Source organism: Ziziphus jujuba, chromosome 9, assembly GCF_031755915.1.
Source record: "Ziziphus jujuba cultivar Dongzao chromosome 9, ASM3175591v1".
NCBI lineage: Eukaryota > Viridiplantae > Streptophyta > Magnoliopsida > Rosales > Rhamnaceae > Ziziphus > Ziziphus jujuba.
Window position 1 is genome coordinate 19,653,106 of NC_083387.1, and position 14,999 is coordinate 19,668,104.

Below are 14,999 nucleotides of genomic sequence, written 5' to 3' on the forward strand. Positions count from 1 at the left end.
TAGAAAATTGATCAATTTTCATAAATTGAGAAACACTACTATTTGGATTTATTGAAGTCTATTGTGTATGATGGAGTTAGTAGTGTGAATGAGCTTATCTTAAAGCTTTCCTCTTATTATATCAGTTTTATGGACCTTGATAAGGATTTTGGTAAAAAATATCTTTTACCATAATAAGAAGCTTTTTGTGTCTTTTAACAATATTAGTTCAAGTCTCAACATATTAGGAAGTTTGAATGTAGTTTGGAGGAGTTAATTATTATTCTCTTCAAGGAGAAGGATGATATCAAACGAAACAAGTTTAAGTCTTCTCCTATGATGACTAATCAAAGACAAATTCAAGAAGGTTTTTGCAATGACAGCGAAGATCTAAAGCCCATGAGCATAAGAACTTTGCTGCCAATTTTTATTGGTACAAAGGAGAAATAATACGTTCTTGAATCGTACAACTTTGGCTGCTATTTAGTCAATTGTTGGCTTAACAAGAGATAACAAAAAATGTTAAGCCAATATACATTGGCCATTATGAGATTTAATGTGGCATTTTATAATAAGTTGGCTTATTAGCTACTGCTTATGTTAGATTTCCTTCGTTTGTAATTGTTTTTCTTGTAGTTGCGCTTATATGGGCCAGAATTAGTAGTAATTTTTTATATTATAGCATTGATGTCTATGTTTTAGTTACACTACTTGTTTCAAGAGACTATAAGTATTTTATTATCTATAATAGTGACTTCCTTTGTTACGGATATGTTGCGCTTGTCTATAAGTAGTTAGACTGCTTGATTATTTTTAGAGGAGTTCAGGGTAAAAATAAAGCTTCAAAATAATAAGAAGTTGATAGTTTTAATGTAGATGGTTAATACTATGATAGATATGACAAGACTAAATAGAACCTAGCTTCATTCAAAATTTATTTGAGTGCGGCATTGATGAGTAGTTTACAATACCTTACACTCCTTAGCAAGTGGCATAATTAAAAGGAGAAATTGTACTGTGATTTACATAGTGCAGTTGGTAGATTTAATTTGCCATTTTTCTTATAAGTAACAAGTAATGCCTAATTTACACATTTTCTTATTGTGATGTTGTAAAGCTGAATTTATGATGTATAATTCTGATATCAAGAAGTTGGACTTTAAAACTTTTAATGGTTATCTTGTTGGTTTATGTAAAGGATTTAGGAAATTTGGATTTTATTGTTCATCTCACACCGTCATGATAGTTAAGCCAAACATGGCCATGTTTTTTCTTTTTTTTAGAATGTTTCAGATTTAGTGAGAATAAAGGTACAAAAGTGCTTTTTTTCAAAAAGAAAAGTGTATTGATTCTCACTATTGATGTCTTTGCTAGAGATTTTTGTTGTTTCAATAATGTGGAACTAATAGTCAATCAAGATTGAACCTATTAAATTAGAATGAGATATTCTGGTTGTAGCTGAAGCTAATGTGTGCCTTTAAAGGTCACATAAGGTTTGAAAATCTGTTATACTTTATTACTATAAGGTTTATTTACAAGAGCATGAGTTTAACATAAGTGATGAGTTAGATCTAGCCACTTATGAGGAAGTCAATAAGCAATGCAATATCTATTCTTTTAGTTTAATTACATGAAGATAGCAACCTATTGGGTGCAAATGGGTCTATAAGACAAAACAGACTCTAATATTTGAATAAATAGATATAAATCTAGACTTGTTATCGAATAATTTAGACAAAAGGAGGAATCTAGCTGTAAAGAGACATTCTCTCATATATCTACAAAGGATCTTTTAGAATTATTAAGGTAATTGTGGCTAATTATGATTTGGAGTTGCATTATATGAATGTTAGAACTACTTTCTTAAATAGAATTTTGTATTTGAATGTGTATATATATGGTCTAACCAGTTGGATTGCAAACAATACGGAATGAGAATTTATTTTGTAAGCTTAAAAGATTTATTTATGGTCTTTAATAAGTATCGAGATAGTGGTATCTCAATTTATAATGAAGTTGTCACCTAAAATTGTTTTAAGAAGAATGTTTTTGATTTGTGCATATGTTTAAGGGTCAATGGAAGCAATTTAATATTCATACTACTATATTTTGAAAACATATTATTGGTTTCCATTGATATTAACCTATTGACTAAGACAAAACTATTGTTATGTAGCCATTTTTTACACAAAGGATCTTAAGGAGATTTAATTGGTACTTGAAACAAAGATTCTTTAAGATAAGACTAATTGTGTATTGTAGTTGTCTTAGTTAGAGCTTATATTGGTAGGATTATGAAAAGTTATAATATGCACATATCTCCTAGTATGGTATTGATGATAAACTTTACAGAGATTTGTGTCCCAAGAATAAAAGATTGATAAAAAGAACAAATAATAGTAGTCCAATATTCTTTTGCATTTAGAAGTTTGTTGTTTACTTAAGATTGCAGAACATCATATATTGTTTATATTGTGGGCATGTTCTAGTAAATATTTGAGTAGTCTTAGTTATGTGTACTATGAAATAGTCATTTTGGTATTGAGATAAATGCATCACTACTTTAATGCAGTGGATCTTTATGAGTTGATTATAATGTCTATATATATAGATGATTTAAAAATTTAACATTGAAAATGTTATTTATTATAGCAGTAGTAGTTGTTTTATGAATTAGTATTAGACAAACACTTATAGCTTCATTGATTGTAAAGGCAGAGTATGTGGTATGTTTTAAGACTATGATACATGCTTTTGGATACATTTTTGTTATATTGCCAATAATATTATTTTGTGGTAATTTCCCAACTGTATTATTTTATTGAAAGTCTCATTTTGTTGTGTACATATCTGTTACAATATGGTAACAAACCCACTAAGAAAGGCTAACCTATAGACTTGCTTGAGGAGTATGTGTCCCTGTATGGGATTGTGAACCAGTTGAGACTGTTATAGCTTAGTGGAAGTTTTATAATCTGCAATAATGTCTATGTTGTATGTAGTATATAATTGAGTATTACATTATGAGCAATACATGTATATATGTGGATCATTTTGTAGCACATATTGTTGCTCTTTATGCTAGCAGGTTTTGTTTGAGACTTTAGTCTCTGTGTATGTGTACGTCCACAGGTGCCATGGTAAGTCTCCAATACCTAGTTTAAGTATATTGTCGTATCTTGTCGATACGTAACGTGCTTAAATGAAATGGTATCATGTATTTGGGATTGCACGTGATAAAGTAAATCTCTATTACGTAGACTAAGTTTATGGCATGCAAAATGCTAAGTTAAAATGGTATCTAGTTTTGGGAGATTTAATGAAAGAATCTTTACTACCTAGTCTGGTATATTGTTGTGCCATATCGACATGTTATATGCTTAGATAAAATGGTATTTTAATTTGGAAGATTCTATAGTAAGTGAATTTGTTGTTACTTATAATGATTATGCAGTCTAAATGAGAGATTGTTAGATATTTTTTGTGGACTAACCATAATCACATATTCACTTGTATGGTTTGTTTTCCAAAAATAGGACTGAATTATTTAGAGCCCTTGGGCACATACTCTCTTAACACTTTAGTTGGCCCATTGGACTGAAGAACCTGTTCTCTTTAAAAGCCAATTAACTTATGCCTTGTTTTTATTATAATATTCATTAAGCACTACTCTTGGTTTTGTATTCTGTTTTGCAGATTAAAGGATCCAAAAGATCTAATAAGTCAATGGCTATATTTAAAAGCTAGTACATCATATTTTAAAATACAGTATATGCATGTGTGTAGATCCTAGATTTAGAATGCTGTTTAATTTTTTTATTTTATGATAACACTAACAACTATTACTTTGGTCTCCATATGATGATAACGGCTATCAATATGCTTTGTCTAGGAATGATACATCAAGTTCTTGCTCAAATCCATAACACTTTGACTGTAACAATATATCTTATAATCCTTTTGCTTAATGCCAATTTTATGGAGTAAATGCTTTAACCACAATATCTTTTTACCGACTTCCGCTATGGCAATGTACTTTATTTTTGTTATGGATAAAGTTACACATTTCTGCAATCTTGACGACCATGACACTGCTTCTCCAACAAAAGTGTAAAGATAATCTGAAGTAGATTTCCTACCATCAAAATCTTCGGCCATATTTGCATCTATATAGCCTTCTAAAATTGGATCACCTTCCCTGTAATCGATGTACCTTTAAAATACTTGAGAATTCACTTGACTGCTTTCCAATGTTCCTTTCCAAGATTTGAAAGAAATTTGCTCACGATACAAACTGCATGAGCAAATCCGGTCTAGTACATACCATTGCATACATCAGACTTCCCATCGCTGAAAAATGAGGCTCTGAAGCCATCTCCTCTATCTCTACTTAGATGAATGGCACGATCTCTTGCTTAACTTGAAATGGTTAGCTAATGAAATGCTGACTGATTCAGACTTATCCATGCTAAATCTCTTTATCATTCGTTTGACATACTTCTATTGAGATAGTCATAACTTATGATTCTTCCTATCTCGAGCTATTTGTATTCTTAAAATCTGTTGAGCTGGTCCCAAGTCCTTCATATCAAATGACTTGGAAATTTCCTTCTTCAACTTACTAATTTTCATTGCATCTTATCCAACAATCAACATGTCATCGACATATAGTAAAAATGTAATGAATTTTCCATCTGAAAATCTCTAAATATAAATACATTGTTCTGCGTTAGTCTTTTTGTATCCTTGACTCACCATAAAAGATTCAAATTTCTTGTATCACTGCCTAGGTGCTTGCTTAAGACCATACAAGCTCTTTTTTAGCTTGCAAACGAGGTTCTTTTTTCCTAAAACCTCGAAACCTTCTAGTTGCTCCATATAAATCACCTCTTATAGATTACCATAAAGAAATGTTGTTTTCACATCCATCTGCTCAAGCTTTAGGTCTAAACAGGCTACTAAATTAAGAATAACTCATATCGAAGTCATCTTCAACACTGGTGAGAAAATCTCATCAAAGTCAATTCCTTTCTTTTGAAGGAAACCTTTGATGACTAATTGGGTTTTATGCTTCACCACACATCCATTACCATCTTTTTTTTTAGCTTGAATATCCATTTATTCTTTAGTGCCTTCTATCCTTTTGGAAGCTCAATCAACTCATAAATATGGTTCTTCTGCAAATATTCCATCTCATCTTACATTGCATGCAATCATTTTTATCTATCTTGATAGGAATTAACTTTTATGAAATTCTCTGACTCCCCTTCTTCGGTAAGCAGAATATATTGAGATTTTAGATATCTCTTTGATAGAATACAGCCTAGTTCAAATATTCAGAGAGGTATACCATCATTTAACTGCTATGATGGTCCTATAGCTTCTAATGTTTGAGCATCTCTCTGCTCAACATCCTCTTCTATCTCTTATTTTGCTTATGGTAATTCTCATGCACCTCATCGTCATTTGTGGCAGACTATGTTGGTGCTAAATCAAGAACAAAATCATAGGCACTATACTAGAAGACTTCATGGGCTTTTTAATGTCTTTTATAGTCTGGTTTTCATAGAATACTACATCCCTGCTTCTGATAACCTTCTTTGCCTTTGGATCCCATAATCTGTATTCAAATTCTTTATCTCCATATCCAATAAAGATGCATGTAGTAGTCCTCGCATCGAGCTTCTATCTATGTTCATTGGATACATGTGCAAAGGCTGAACATCCAAATACTCTTAAATGAGAATAGGAGAGATTTTATTAGACCACACTTTATTCAAAATTTCAAAATTTAATGGTATTGATGGGGATATGTTAATTAAATAGCAAGTGGCATGAACAACTTCTTCCTAGAATAACTTTGGGTGCTAAGCCATACTAATCATACTTTTGACTTTCTCTATAATCGTCTGATTCATTCTCTCGGTTACACCATTATGTTGTAGAGTATGAGGGACCGTCTTCTCATGTTGAATACCCAATCCTCTATAATAGGCATCAAACACTCTAGAAGTATACTCACCTCCATTGTCTGAGCGAAGACACTTTAGCTTCTTCTCTGTCTCACGTTCTACCATGGCATGGAACTCTTTAAAGTGATCTAAAACTTGATCTTTCATCTTTAGAAAAGAAACTCACACTATCCAAGAAGCATCATCAATAAAGGTCAGGAAATATTTGTTGCCACCAAGAGATTCCTCCTCTAAAAAACCACAAACATTATAATGCACCAAACTAAGCAACTCTGATCTTCTTGTTTAAGAGGATTTAAATGAAACTTTATGTTGCTTACCATACAAACAATGATTACAAGTATCTAGTACAACATCCTTGAAAATAGTGATAAGCTTATTTTTCATCAAGGTAGACAATCATTTCTCACTCATGCGACTGAGTCTCTGGTGCCACAAATTTTAAGATACCTCTTTTTTTGTAATATTAAAGCTATCTGCACAAATCTTCACATGAGTCCGGTAAAGTGTTCCATAAATATGTCCTCGAGCGAAAACCATAACACCTTTTGTCATTTTCCATATGTCTTGTAAAAGTGATTGCCAAAGGCTTCCTTATCAAAGGCTATTCCTGATAGCAGATTGAGTCGAAGGTCTGGAACATGTCAGACATCCTTCAAAGTAATTATATGTCCAATGTCAGTTTTTATTAAAACATCACCAATTCCAACAATCTTAGTAGAACTGTTATTTCCAATCTTCACTATGCCAAAGTCTCCTACTTTGTATGTTTTGAAAAACTCTATATGGGAAGTAACATGTTAAGACGCTGCAGTATCAACTACCTACTTAACTTCTTTGCTTGAAATGTGAAGGCATGTTTCCTCATATGTGGAGCAATATGCCATTTCTCCTCTAAGAGTAACTAAAGTTTTACTATTTTTCTTCGGTTGATTGCTTTCTCCCCCTACTCTCGCAAAATCTTCCTACAGTACTTCTTCAAGTGACTTTCTTGGCCACAATAATGACACTTATATGTTGGTCTCTTTCCATTTGTGGATCTGCCTCTGCTCTGGTTCTTGCGTTTCCCCCTATCATGACTATCTTCTTGTTGTCTCTCCCGTTTCTTTGTGACAAGGGCATATGATTGATCATTGCAAATGTCCTTTCTCCTGACTTCCTCAATAAATAGGGCATCCATTACCATAGCCATGGTAAGTTTGGCATTAAGAGTCAAATTGCTAAGAGAGACTACTTGTATCTCCTAACTGTATGTAAGAGAGCTAAAAAGTAAAAGTGCCTGTTCCTCATCCTCTAGTTGTAAATCCACAACAAACAATTGATTTACAAAGTTTTGAAACACACTAGTATGCTCGGCTACAGAAGTTCCATTCTTCAAATTCAAATTCACCAAACGCCTCATTAACAAGGCTTTATTCTGAGTAGTCTTGGTTTAGTACATGTCCTCCACATTCTTTCAAAGGGTATGTGCGTCTGTCTCCTACGCAACATGATAGAAGACATTGTGATTGATCCATTGTTGGGTTTGAACGATCATTTTTCTATTCAACTTCTTTCATTCTGCTTCTTTGGTGGGATTTAGATTCCTTCCTTCAACATCCAAGGGTCAAAAAAATCCTTACAATTTAGGAAATCTTCCATCCGAGGTTTCTAAAATGCATAGTTAGTGGCAGTAAGCTTAATCATAGCTCCCAAATATTATTCATCCATTGACATCTTGCTCTACAATAGATTTATAAAAAAATTGGAGCTAAATTTGGCAAAATAGAGTCCACCAATGCATGTGGAATGGTAAAAAACATTGGATTTATCTATTCTCGGATCAAAATTTGAATATCCAAAAATGTAAGGTCAAAGTGTAATTTCTAAAAGTTTTGGGTCAAACTATAAATATCAAAATTTCTGAGAAAAACCTGCAAATACCAAAAACTATAGAGGTATTTTTGCAATTTCAAAAAAATTTGGGACCGTCGCTGATGTGGCGGTTGATGTGGTAGACTAGATGACATGTCACCACGTGGTGGATGATTAGGCAGATGACGTGTCATTCCTCGACTCGGCAGCTCATCTCATCTAGCAGCTTGGCTTGGCTCAGCTTATAAGGTGCATGAATGGGGCATGAAGAGTTGACTAGCGTGTGAAAACCTGCATAAAAATTCGACCGGGGCATGGAAGCACATGCTGCAGCGGATGGAGGTCCTGATGGGCTTATTCTCTTCGTCTCGACGAGATCTACCTCTAGGTATTCTCAAATATTTTGTTTAAGCTTTTGGATGACAAACCCTATCACTGGATCTTAGCTCTATTACCACTTGTTATAATCTTCTAGTCACAAAAAACACACAAAACCAATACAAAAAATAAAGAAAGACAAAAGCACAAAAAACTTGAGAAGATGTATTATTCTCTTTGAAATTAACATACCAAAAAACTTCTATAAAAACTCTCTATAGAGTCTCTAAAAACTATGTTGTTTGTAATCTGTATGATGTGATGGAAAATTGAAAATTAAGCACTTAGTTATAAGACTCTAAGATTGAAACCCTAATGGGCTAGACTTCAGAAGAAGGATGGAACCCACACAAAATAACTCAAACGAAGGTGAGAAGAAAGGTAGGAGTACAGGATTAGGAATATTAAAAAAAATAGAGAAAGAAAGAACGATTCGGTAAGTTGGTTTTTGAGTGCTCATTCTTTGTGTAGGACAATGTTATTTTCTAATGTTTTCGTCAGCCACTCTTTGAAGTAACGGGTGTAGGGAAGGACGGGGGCCAAAAGAGGAGCATTTCTTTCCTGATCAAATTCACTTGAACATATTCTATTTGCTAATTGATTATGTTTGTGTCAAAATGGACAAAAATGGCCTCAATCATGATTGTGCTTTGTCCAACTTTACGTTTTTTTTTTTTTTTCCCAAAAGTTTTCTTGAATTATGTATAATTGATTTATACTTTAAACAATAGTTAGGCTTTTCATCTAACTACAAGCTTAAAAACAACTAAAATGAAAAGCTATTTCAAATTGTTCGTAAAATGAGGTTTACTTTGATAAACGTTTTTATTTTGGCATTACCTATGACTATCATAGTAATCATTTAGCATTTCATATATGCTTAATATCTCTAAAAAAAAATTAATAAACTTTAATAATTGAGCCATAATAAAGAGATTGATCTATCATTTCTTTTCTTTTTTTCTTTTTTGTTTTTCATTTTTTCTTTAAGAATTGGATTTCCAATCATAATGACATCTTAGAATAAAGAGATGTATCAAATTTTTTTCCTAATGAAAATACAAAGAAAAAGAACACATTTTGTTTTGCTTAAAAAAGAAAAGAAAATTAACAAAACGAAATAAATTCTAAATCTTATCACTCTCTTTGAGAAAGATTATTGCAGTAGCATATTCTAGATCAGTTTCTTCTTCTGGAAAAATCGCTTCAAGTGCCATAACTGCAGAGTTGAAACAGCAATGCAGACAGCCAAGGACATCATACTATACCATGCCACTCTAGAATTTGTCTTTTCGCTCACATTTCTCATGTCTGCCTCTCTGTTTTCGATAATATTAAACCAAAACACTAGATTAAAATAAAATAAAAAAAGTGAAAGCTGCTTTTTATGCATTCAACTTTTTGCTAAGTAAATTTGCATATGTTAGAACCGAAAATATTACCTGCTCTTAAGATAGAGTAGATTCTCATGGATGGCCTCCACTGATCCTTCAAGCTTTCTCAATTCAAGCTCAACACCCTATAAATGGGAAGATATGTACAATAAAGAAACTATAATTGCCATTGTTGCTTTGCACGTCAGCACATTTATACACTATGGAGGAGCCAACTAGCCAATTAATGTATAACAAAGACCTTAATGCAAATCTTCTCTTTGAGTTCCCTTAGGTACAGTCCAGTGGCTTTCCTCGGGAAATGATTGAATCCCCATAACCCTAAATTAGAAAATAAAAAATCTTGTCTTTGTCATAAATGGGGAATCGAAGGCCATGGCCAAACTGGCCTCCAGCAGACCAATTTGCGAAGGGTATGGTGAAATTTTGACCATCTTGACAACTACTAGTTCTACCTACCAAGTCAATCCTCTATAAAAACTGCTCGCAGGTTTCACTAGCAGATAAACATGAAGCAAAAAGCAAAAAACATTAAGAAAATCCAGAACCTTCAATGTCAAATAAAATGGTATTCGAGCTTTGGATCTGTAAAAGTAGCAACTTCTCAATTTTACCCGTATGCATTTTTGGATACTTCTGTAAACTGTTAATCCATTCTACATGGTCCAGATAAGGTGGATATGATCAATCTTATCTAGTGCAATGATTATCCTTTTCTAAAAGAGAAAAATGCAATGATTTTATCCCATCAGAGTTAAAACAAATATAAGCTTGGCTAACACTCTTTTAACTTCAGTTATAAATCAACCCAAGTCTACATTGTACACCATATGCACTTCAGATTCAGAATTCCATTTCTACTGTTATTATAGCCACTAGTTTCATTTTGCAACATAAGGTTTATCCATTAATGTTCACTCTTGGGAAAAATTTTAACCAGCTAATAAACTGAAAGAAAAGTAAAGTAAAAAGATCAATTATGAGTGCTCTAACCTCTATCTTCTCTTTCCTTGCAACTGATTCCCAATCCTTGGCTGCAATACCAGTTTTCCAATCAAGATTTACACTTACATCTCCACCTCCATGATTATAACCATCCACCCAAAAACAAGACAAATAGTTTCCAGCTTCATGCGTTGTGAAAGCAAACTGACCATGGGTTGTATTCTCCCTTTTATGAAGATTATTCCCATATGGAGATGTCACCTAATGGTAACAAACTATTAATATTTGCAAGGAAAACACAAAGTAACTTCAACTCAAAGGAATCAAAGAGATAGGAATTTAACGGGTTTGGTTCCTGTCTTGTATCTTACATGTGTAAACCTTTCCACCAACATATAATCTACCATATTAGCTAAGAATGGAAAAAAGAAAATAAATAAATAATAATAATAATAATAACAAAAGGAAATGACAATGAAGAATAAAAATTTCACCAGTTTTGTTAGCCACTCTATCAAACCGCAAATAAATCTAACACACCAATAAACCACAATCATTCCATATCCTTCTATGACTCATGCCACTGATGGTCTTCCAGTAGGAAAATGTAGTTGACGATTTTCACGTTTCTAGATGTGTTACTTGGAAACTTAAAGTATCTAAAGTGATTTTGTAGCCAAACATCAGATCTGTTCAATGGCAATGGACGCCTTATGCTTCATCGAGTGTCGCTTGGCACTAAGGTTGCGTTTGGGAGTGATTCCTAAAGTCCTAAATGTGTTGAAACATTAATATTTGACCAATCTAACCAGATAAAACAAATTGCGTCAACCATTTGAGCAACTAAATGGCTCAATTTCCAAATAATCACCAACGGTGTCAATGTTTAAAATTCCAGTGCAGAAATCCTTGATACAACATAGGTATTAATTTAGAGTCCAAACAGACAATGGAGAAAGACATACTTGAAAGGCTAAATCAAACAAAAACACATCTTGGAAACAAGAAGTGCAATATATAATTAAGCATACAACTCAGCTTAGCCTTAATTGTAATTGTAAACGCATAGTATTTGCTTTACATGAATACTGAATTCTCAATAGAGACTAAATTCTTTATAGTCATACTGCATATTTTTATTACTTGGCCTTTTTTGTTTTTCCACTCATAATTTTTTACCCAATTTTATACTGTACTGCTAAAGAAAATGGGAAAAATCGCATAAAAATGAAATTGAAAAGGAATTTCCTGTAAAAATCTCCATTTCCAAATAGTGAATAGACTAATGAGAATTATTACACACAATCGAATTTCACAACTATGTATATATTACACCAAGATATGATTTTTTTCCTAGCACATCCAGATACCCACTTCTTAAAAAGTTGCAAATATTAAAAGAAACTAAAAAAAAAAAATTAAAGAAAACATAGATTAACAAAAAAAAAAAAAAAAAAAATTCAAAAATCTAAAATAATGAGACATTGAAGGAAGAAAAAGCAAAGCATAGCAAATGAAAGCTTCTAAATAGATAATTCCTAAATTGTCATCTTTCTCTTTGCACAAGAAAGTAACAAATAGAAATAAACACAACAAAGTTGCAACATGAATATGTGTGTGGGTTGTTAATGCCACCTTAACAGAGATGGTGGGGGTGAGTGGTTGCTCTTCTGAAACGACGGCGTAATCACCAAGAACGACAACGTTGTTCTGGATTTCCTCAGAGACACATTTGGTCCCTGATGGCGGTAGAGTAAGCCAGATGGCCCCACCATTCCGTACCATGCAGATGATCAAGAGAATGGCGACCCCACTGATCTTCATCATCACCATTATCATCAAAATGGCCTTTTATTATTTATTCTGGTTACCATATGCTTTTCAACTACCATTACAATTCACTCGGATCTCTATCTCCCTCACTCTCAGATTACCTTTTCTTTTCTTTTCTTTTCTTTTTCTCCTTTTTTTTAACTACTTCTTTGTTAAATGCTTTTGTAATCTTTATATTTTATAAAATAAAATAAAATAAAATATGTATATATATATAAAGAAAAACCCATTTAAGAGATTTCCATTATTATACTAGAAGATGTAAACTTTTGCCATTTGTTCAGATCTATAAAGGAAATTAGGAATGAATGCTGACCTATTCAACATATTGGTTCTATCATGTTTACTTCCTATTTTATTATTATTATTATTATTTTTTAACATTTTTGTACGAATTATTAGAAACAATTACCTAAAGTAGAGACCATATTAAATGATGCATTAAATGTAATTTGTACTATACTTCTATTTAATGGACAAGTGTAGTTCAATACTTACATGAACTTTACTACATGTTCATCTAAAATTACTTTAGTTTATTTATAAAAAAAGTGTTTTTTTTTGTTCTACCAACAAAAATATATATGTTATTTTGCATTAAATAGTTACTTGATATTGTGTAATTTGCCCTATGTTTTCTTACACTTTAGGGCGACATTAAGTTGATTCTAAACTTTTAATTACGACAAATTATATATTTGTATCGATTAATCCCTTGCACTTTCTCTTTTAATGGAGAAACCCCATAAACTTGTTATATGCTAAAAGTGCTATTTACATTGAACAAAAAATTATTAGTTTTTATATTCCAAATGATTAAAAAAAAAAAAAAGGTATGTACTCATTTTTTGGTAATAAAATAGATATAATTATTATTATTATTATTATTTTGGGAATAGAAGTTGCATTAGGCACAAGGGAAAACAAAGCATCCACTCACCCTGTGACATCAGTATCCGAGTGGGTGAGGGAATTCATGTTACTTATTAAATAAAATGTCAATGTCTATTAGTATACTTCCGCCCAAAAAAAAAAAAACAAAAACAAAAACAAAAACAAAAAATGTCTGTTAGTTTACAATTCTTAAAGTTTTACATGAAATATTGTTACACAACTAAGTTTAAATATTATTTATTAACGGTAAACTTTTCTTGTTTTGCTACAACAATTACAAAAGTAGGATTGTTATGTAAATAACCGAAAATTACAACCCAAAAAAAAAAAACCTGTGATGAGAAAGGAACATAATATATGTACTGCATGCCAAACAAGTATAAAATTGATTAGCGGCCCCCCAATAAATTTACAAGATCAAAATCAGCAAATTTGTCATGTCCAAAATGTTGTCTTTTCAGAAAAGGACATTATCACCCACGTGACATGCCTATAATCAATCAAAAATCTTCTCCCCAGTGGAGAAGAGTAAAAACCCAAATGTGCTAAAAATGCAAAGAACACCAGGAATCAAAAACACCAATCTCCAGCTTTCAGGACTACTAATTTCTGAATTAGCAACTTTAGCAGCTTCAAGAAGCTTCCCGGTAAGATCAACACCAATAATCCCAGCTAAAGTACCAGCAATATTAGAAAAACCCATCACAATCCCAGCATATTTTGGAGCAATATCCATATGATTTACAGCAAAACCAGCTCTCCCAAGTGCCAAAGAACCAAGAGCCAGTGAAGAACAAAACACAGCCCCAACTGAATTTCTAAACATTGGAAGAGCCATTAATGCCATAGAAGCAACCAAAAACCCCACAGTGTTCAAAACCTTCCTAGTTCTGGTCACAGAAATTGCCTTCTTAATAATCATATAATCTGCAACAACCCCACCAATGTTCGAGAACACAAACATATTAAAATAAGGGATCATCTTATAACTCCCCATTGCTTCTAAACTAATTTGGAGACCCTGGGCAAAATAAGTAGGCAACCAGTTCATCAGCACATATAAAGCATAATGGAATGAGAAATTGTTCACCACAATAGCCCAAACAGGCAAGCTTGTCAAAATCCTCTTCCATGGTATTTTACCTTTTTTGATGATCCTAGAGCCATGAGATCGAACAGCCGGATCAGAAGAATAGTTCAACCAAACAACAGACCACAAAGTGCCCAAAACAGCTTCAGCCATGAAAACAGATTGTGGGCCTCTAAACCTAACAAGCCCAGGAAGGGCAAGCATTCCAGCAGCAGCACCAAGATACATACCAGAAGTTGTTAGAGAAACAGACCTAGATCTCTCATTTGGTGAGACCCATTGGGCCAAAACGGTGTGGATAGCTGGGAAGATGAACCCCTGTGCCATGCCAACAAGCAAACGCCCTATAACCAAGATGATCAGACGGTTAGGATCAAGTGGTAGAAAAGCACAAGTTAAGGACCATAACACAAAGGAGAGGAGGAGTACACACCTTCCTCCTACTCTTTGAGCAGCCCAACCTCCCGGAATCTGAGAACAGGCGTAGCCGTAGTAGAATGAAGATAGAACAGTTCCTTTGCTTGATTGGTTTATCAAGCCTGCTGAATCTGCTGCTACTGTATATGCAATTGAGAATCCAACACGTTCTATGTAGCAAATGAAAGTGCTAATGAATGTCAGAAGCACGATCACATAACGCTTTGGAAATTTCGTGTCCAT

General features: G+C 33.0%; 2 protein-coding genes across 2 annotated transcripts; both read right to left on the minus strand.

Moving 5' to 3' along the window:
• Positions 1-9,206: 9,206 nt before the first annotated feature.
• On the minus strand, positions 9,207-12,507 carry LOC107427171 (transmembrane emp24 domain-containing protein p24delta3). Its single transcript, XM_016037522.4, has 4 exons — positions 12,158-12,507; positions 10,571-10,783; positions 9,626-9,702; positions 9,207-9,502 (listed from the first exon to the last, which is right to left on the minus strand). The coding sequence occupies exons 1-4, from the start codon at positions 12,359-12,361 to the stop codon at positions 9,358-9,360; spliced, it is 639 nt and encodes a 212-aa protein (XP_015893008.2). The 5' UTR covers positions 12,362-12,507; the 3' UTR covers positions 9,207-9,357.
• Positions 12,508-13,745: 1,238 nt separating this feature from the next.
• Positions 13,746-14,999, minus strand: LOC125424041 (probable anion transporter 5). Its single transcript, XM_048480227.2, has one exon. It carries the CDS (start codon positions 14,997-14,999, stop codon positions 13,746-13,748), a length of 1,254 nt encoding a protein of 417 aa, XP_048336184.2.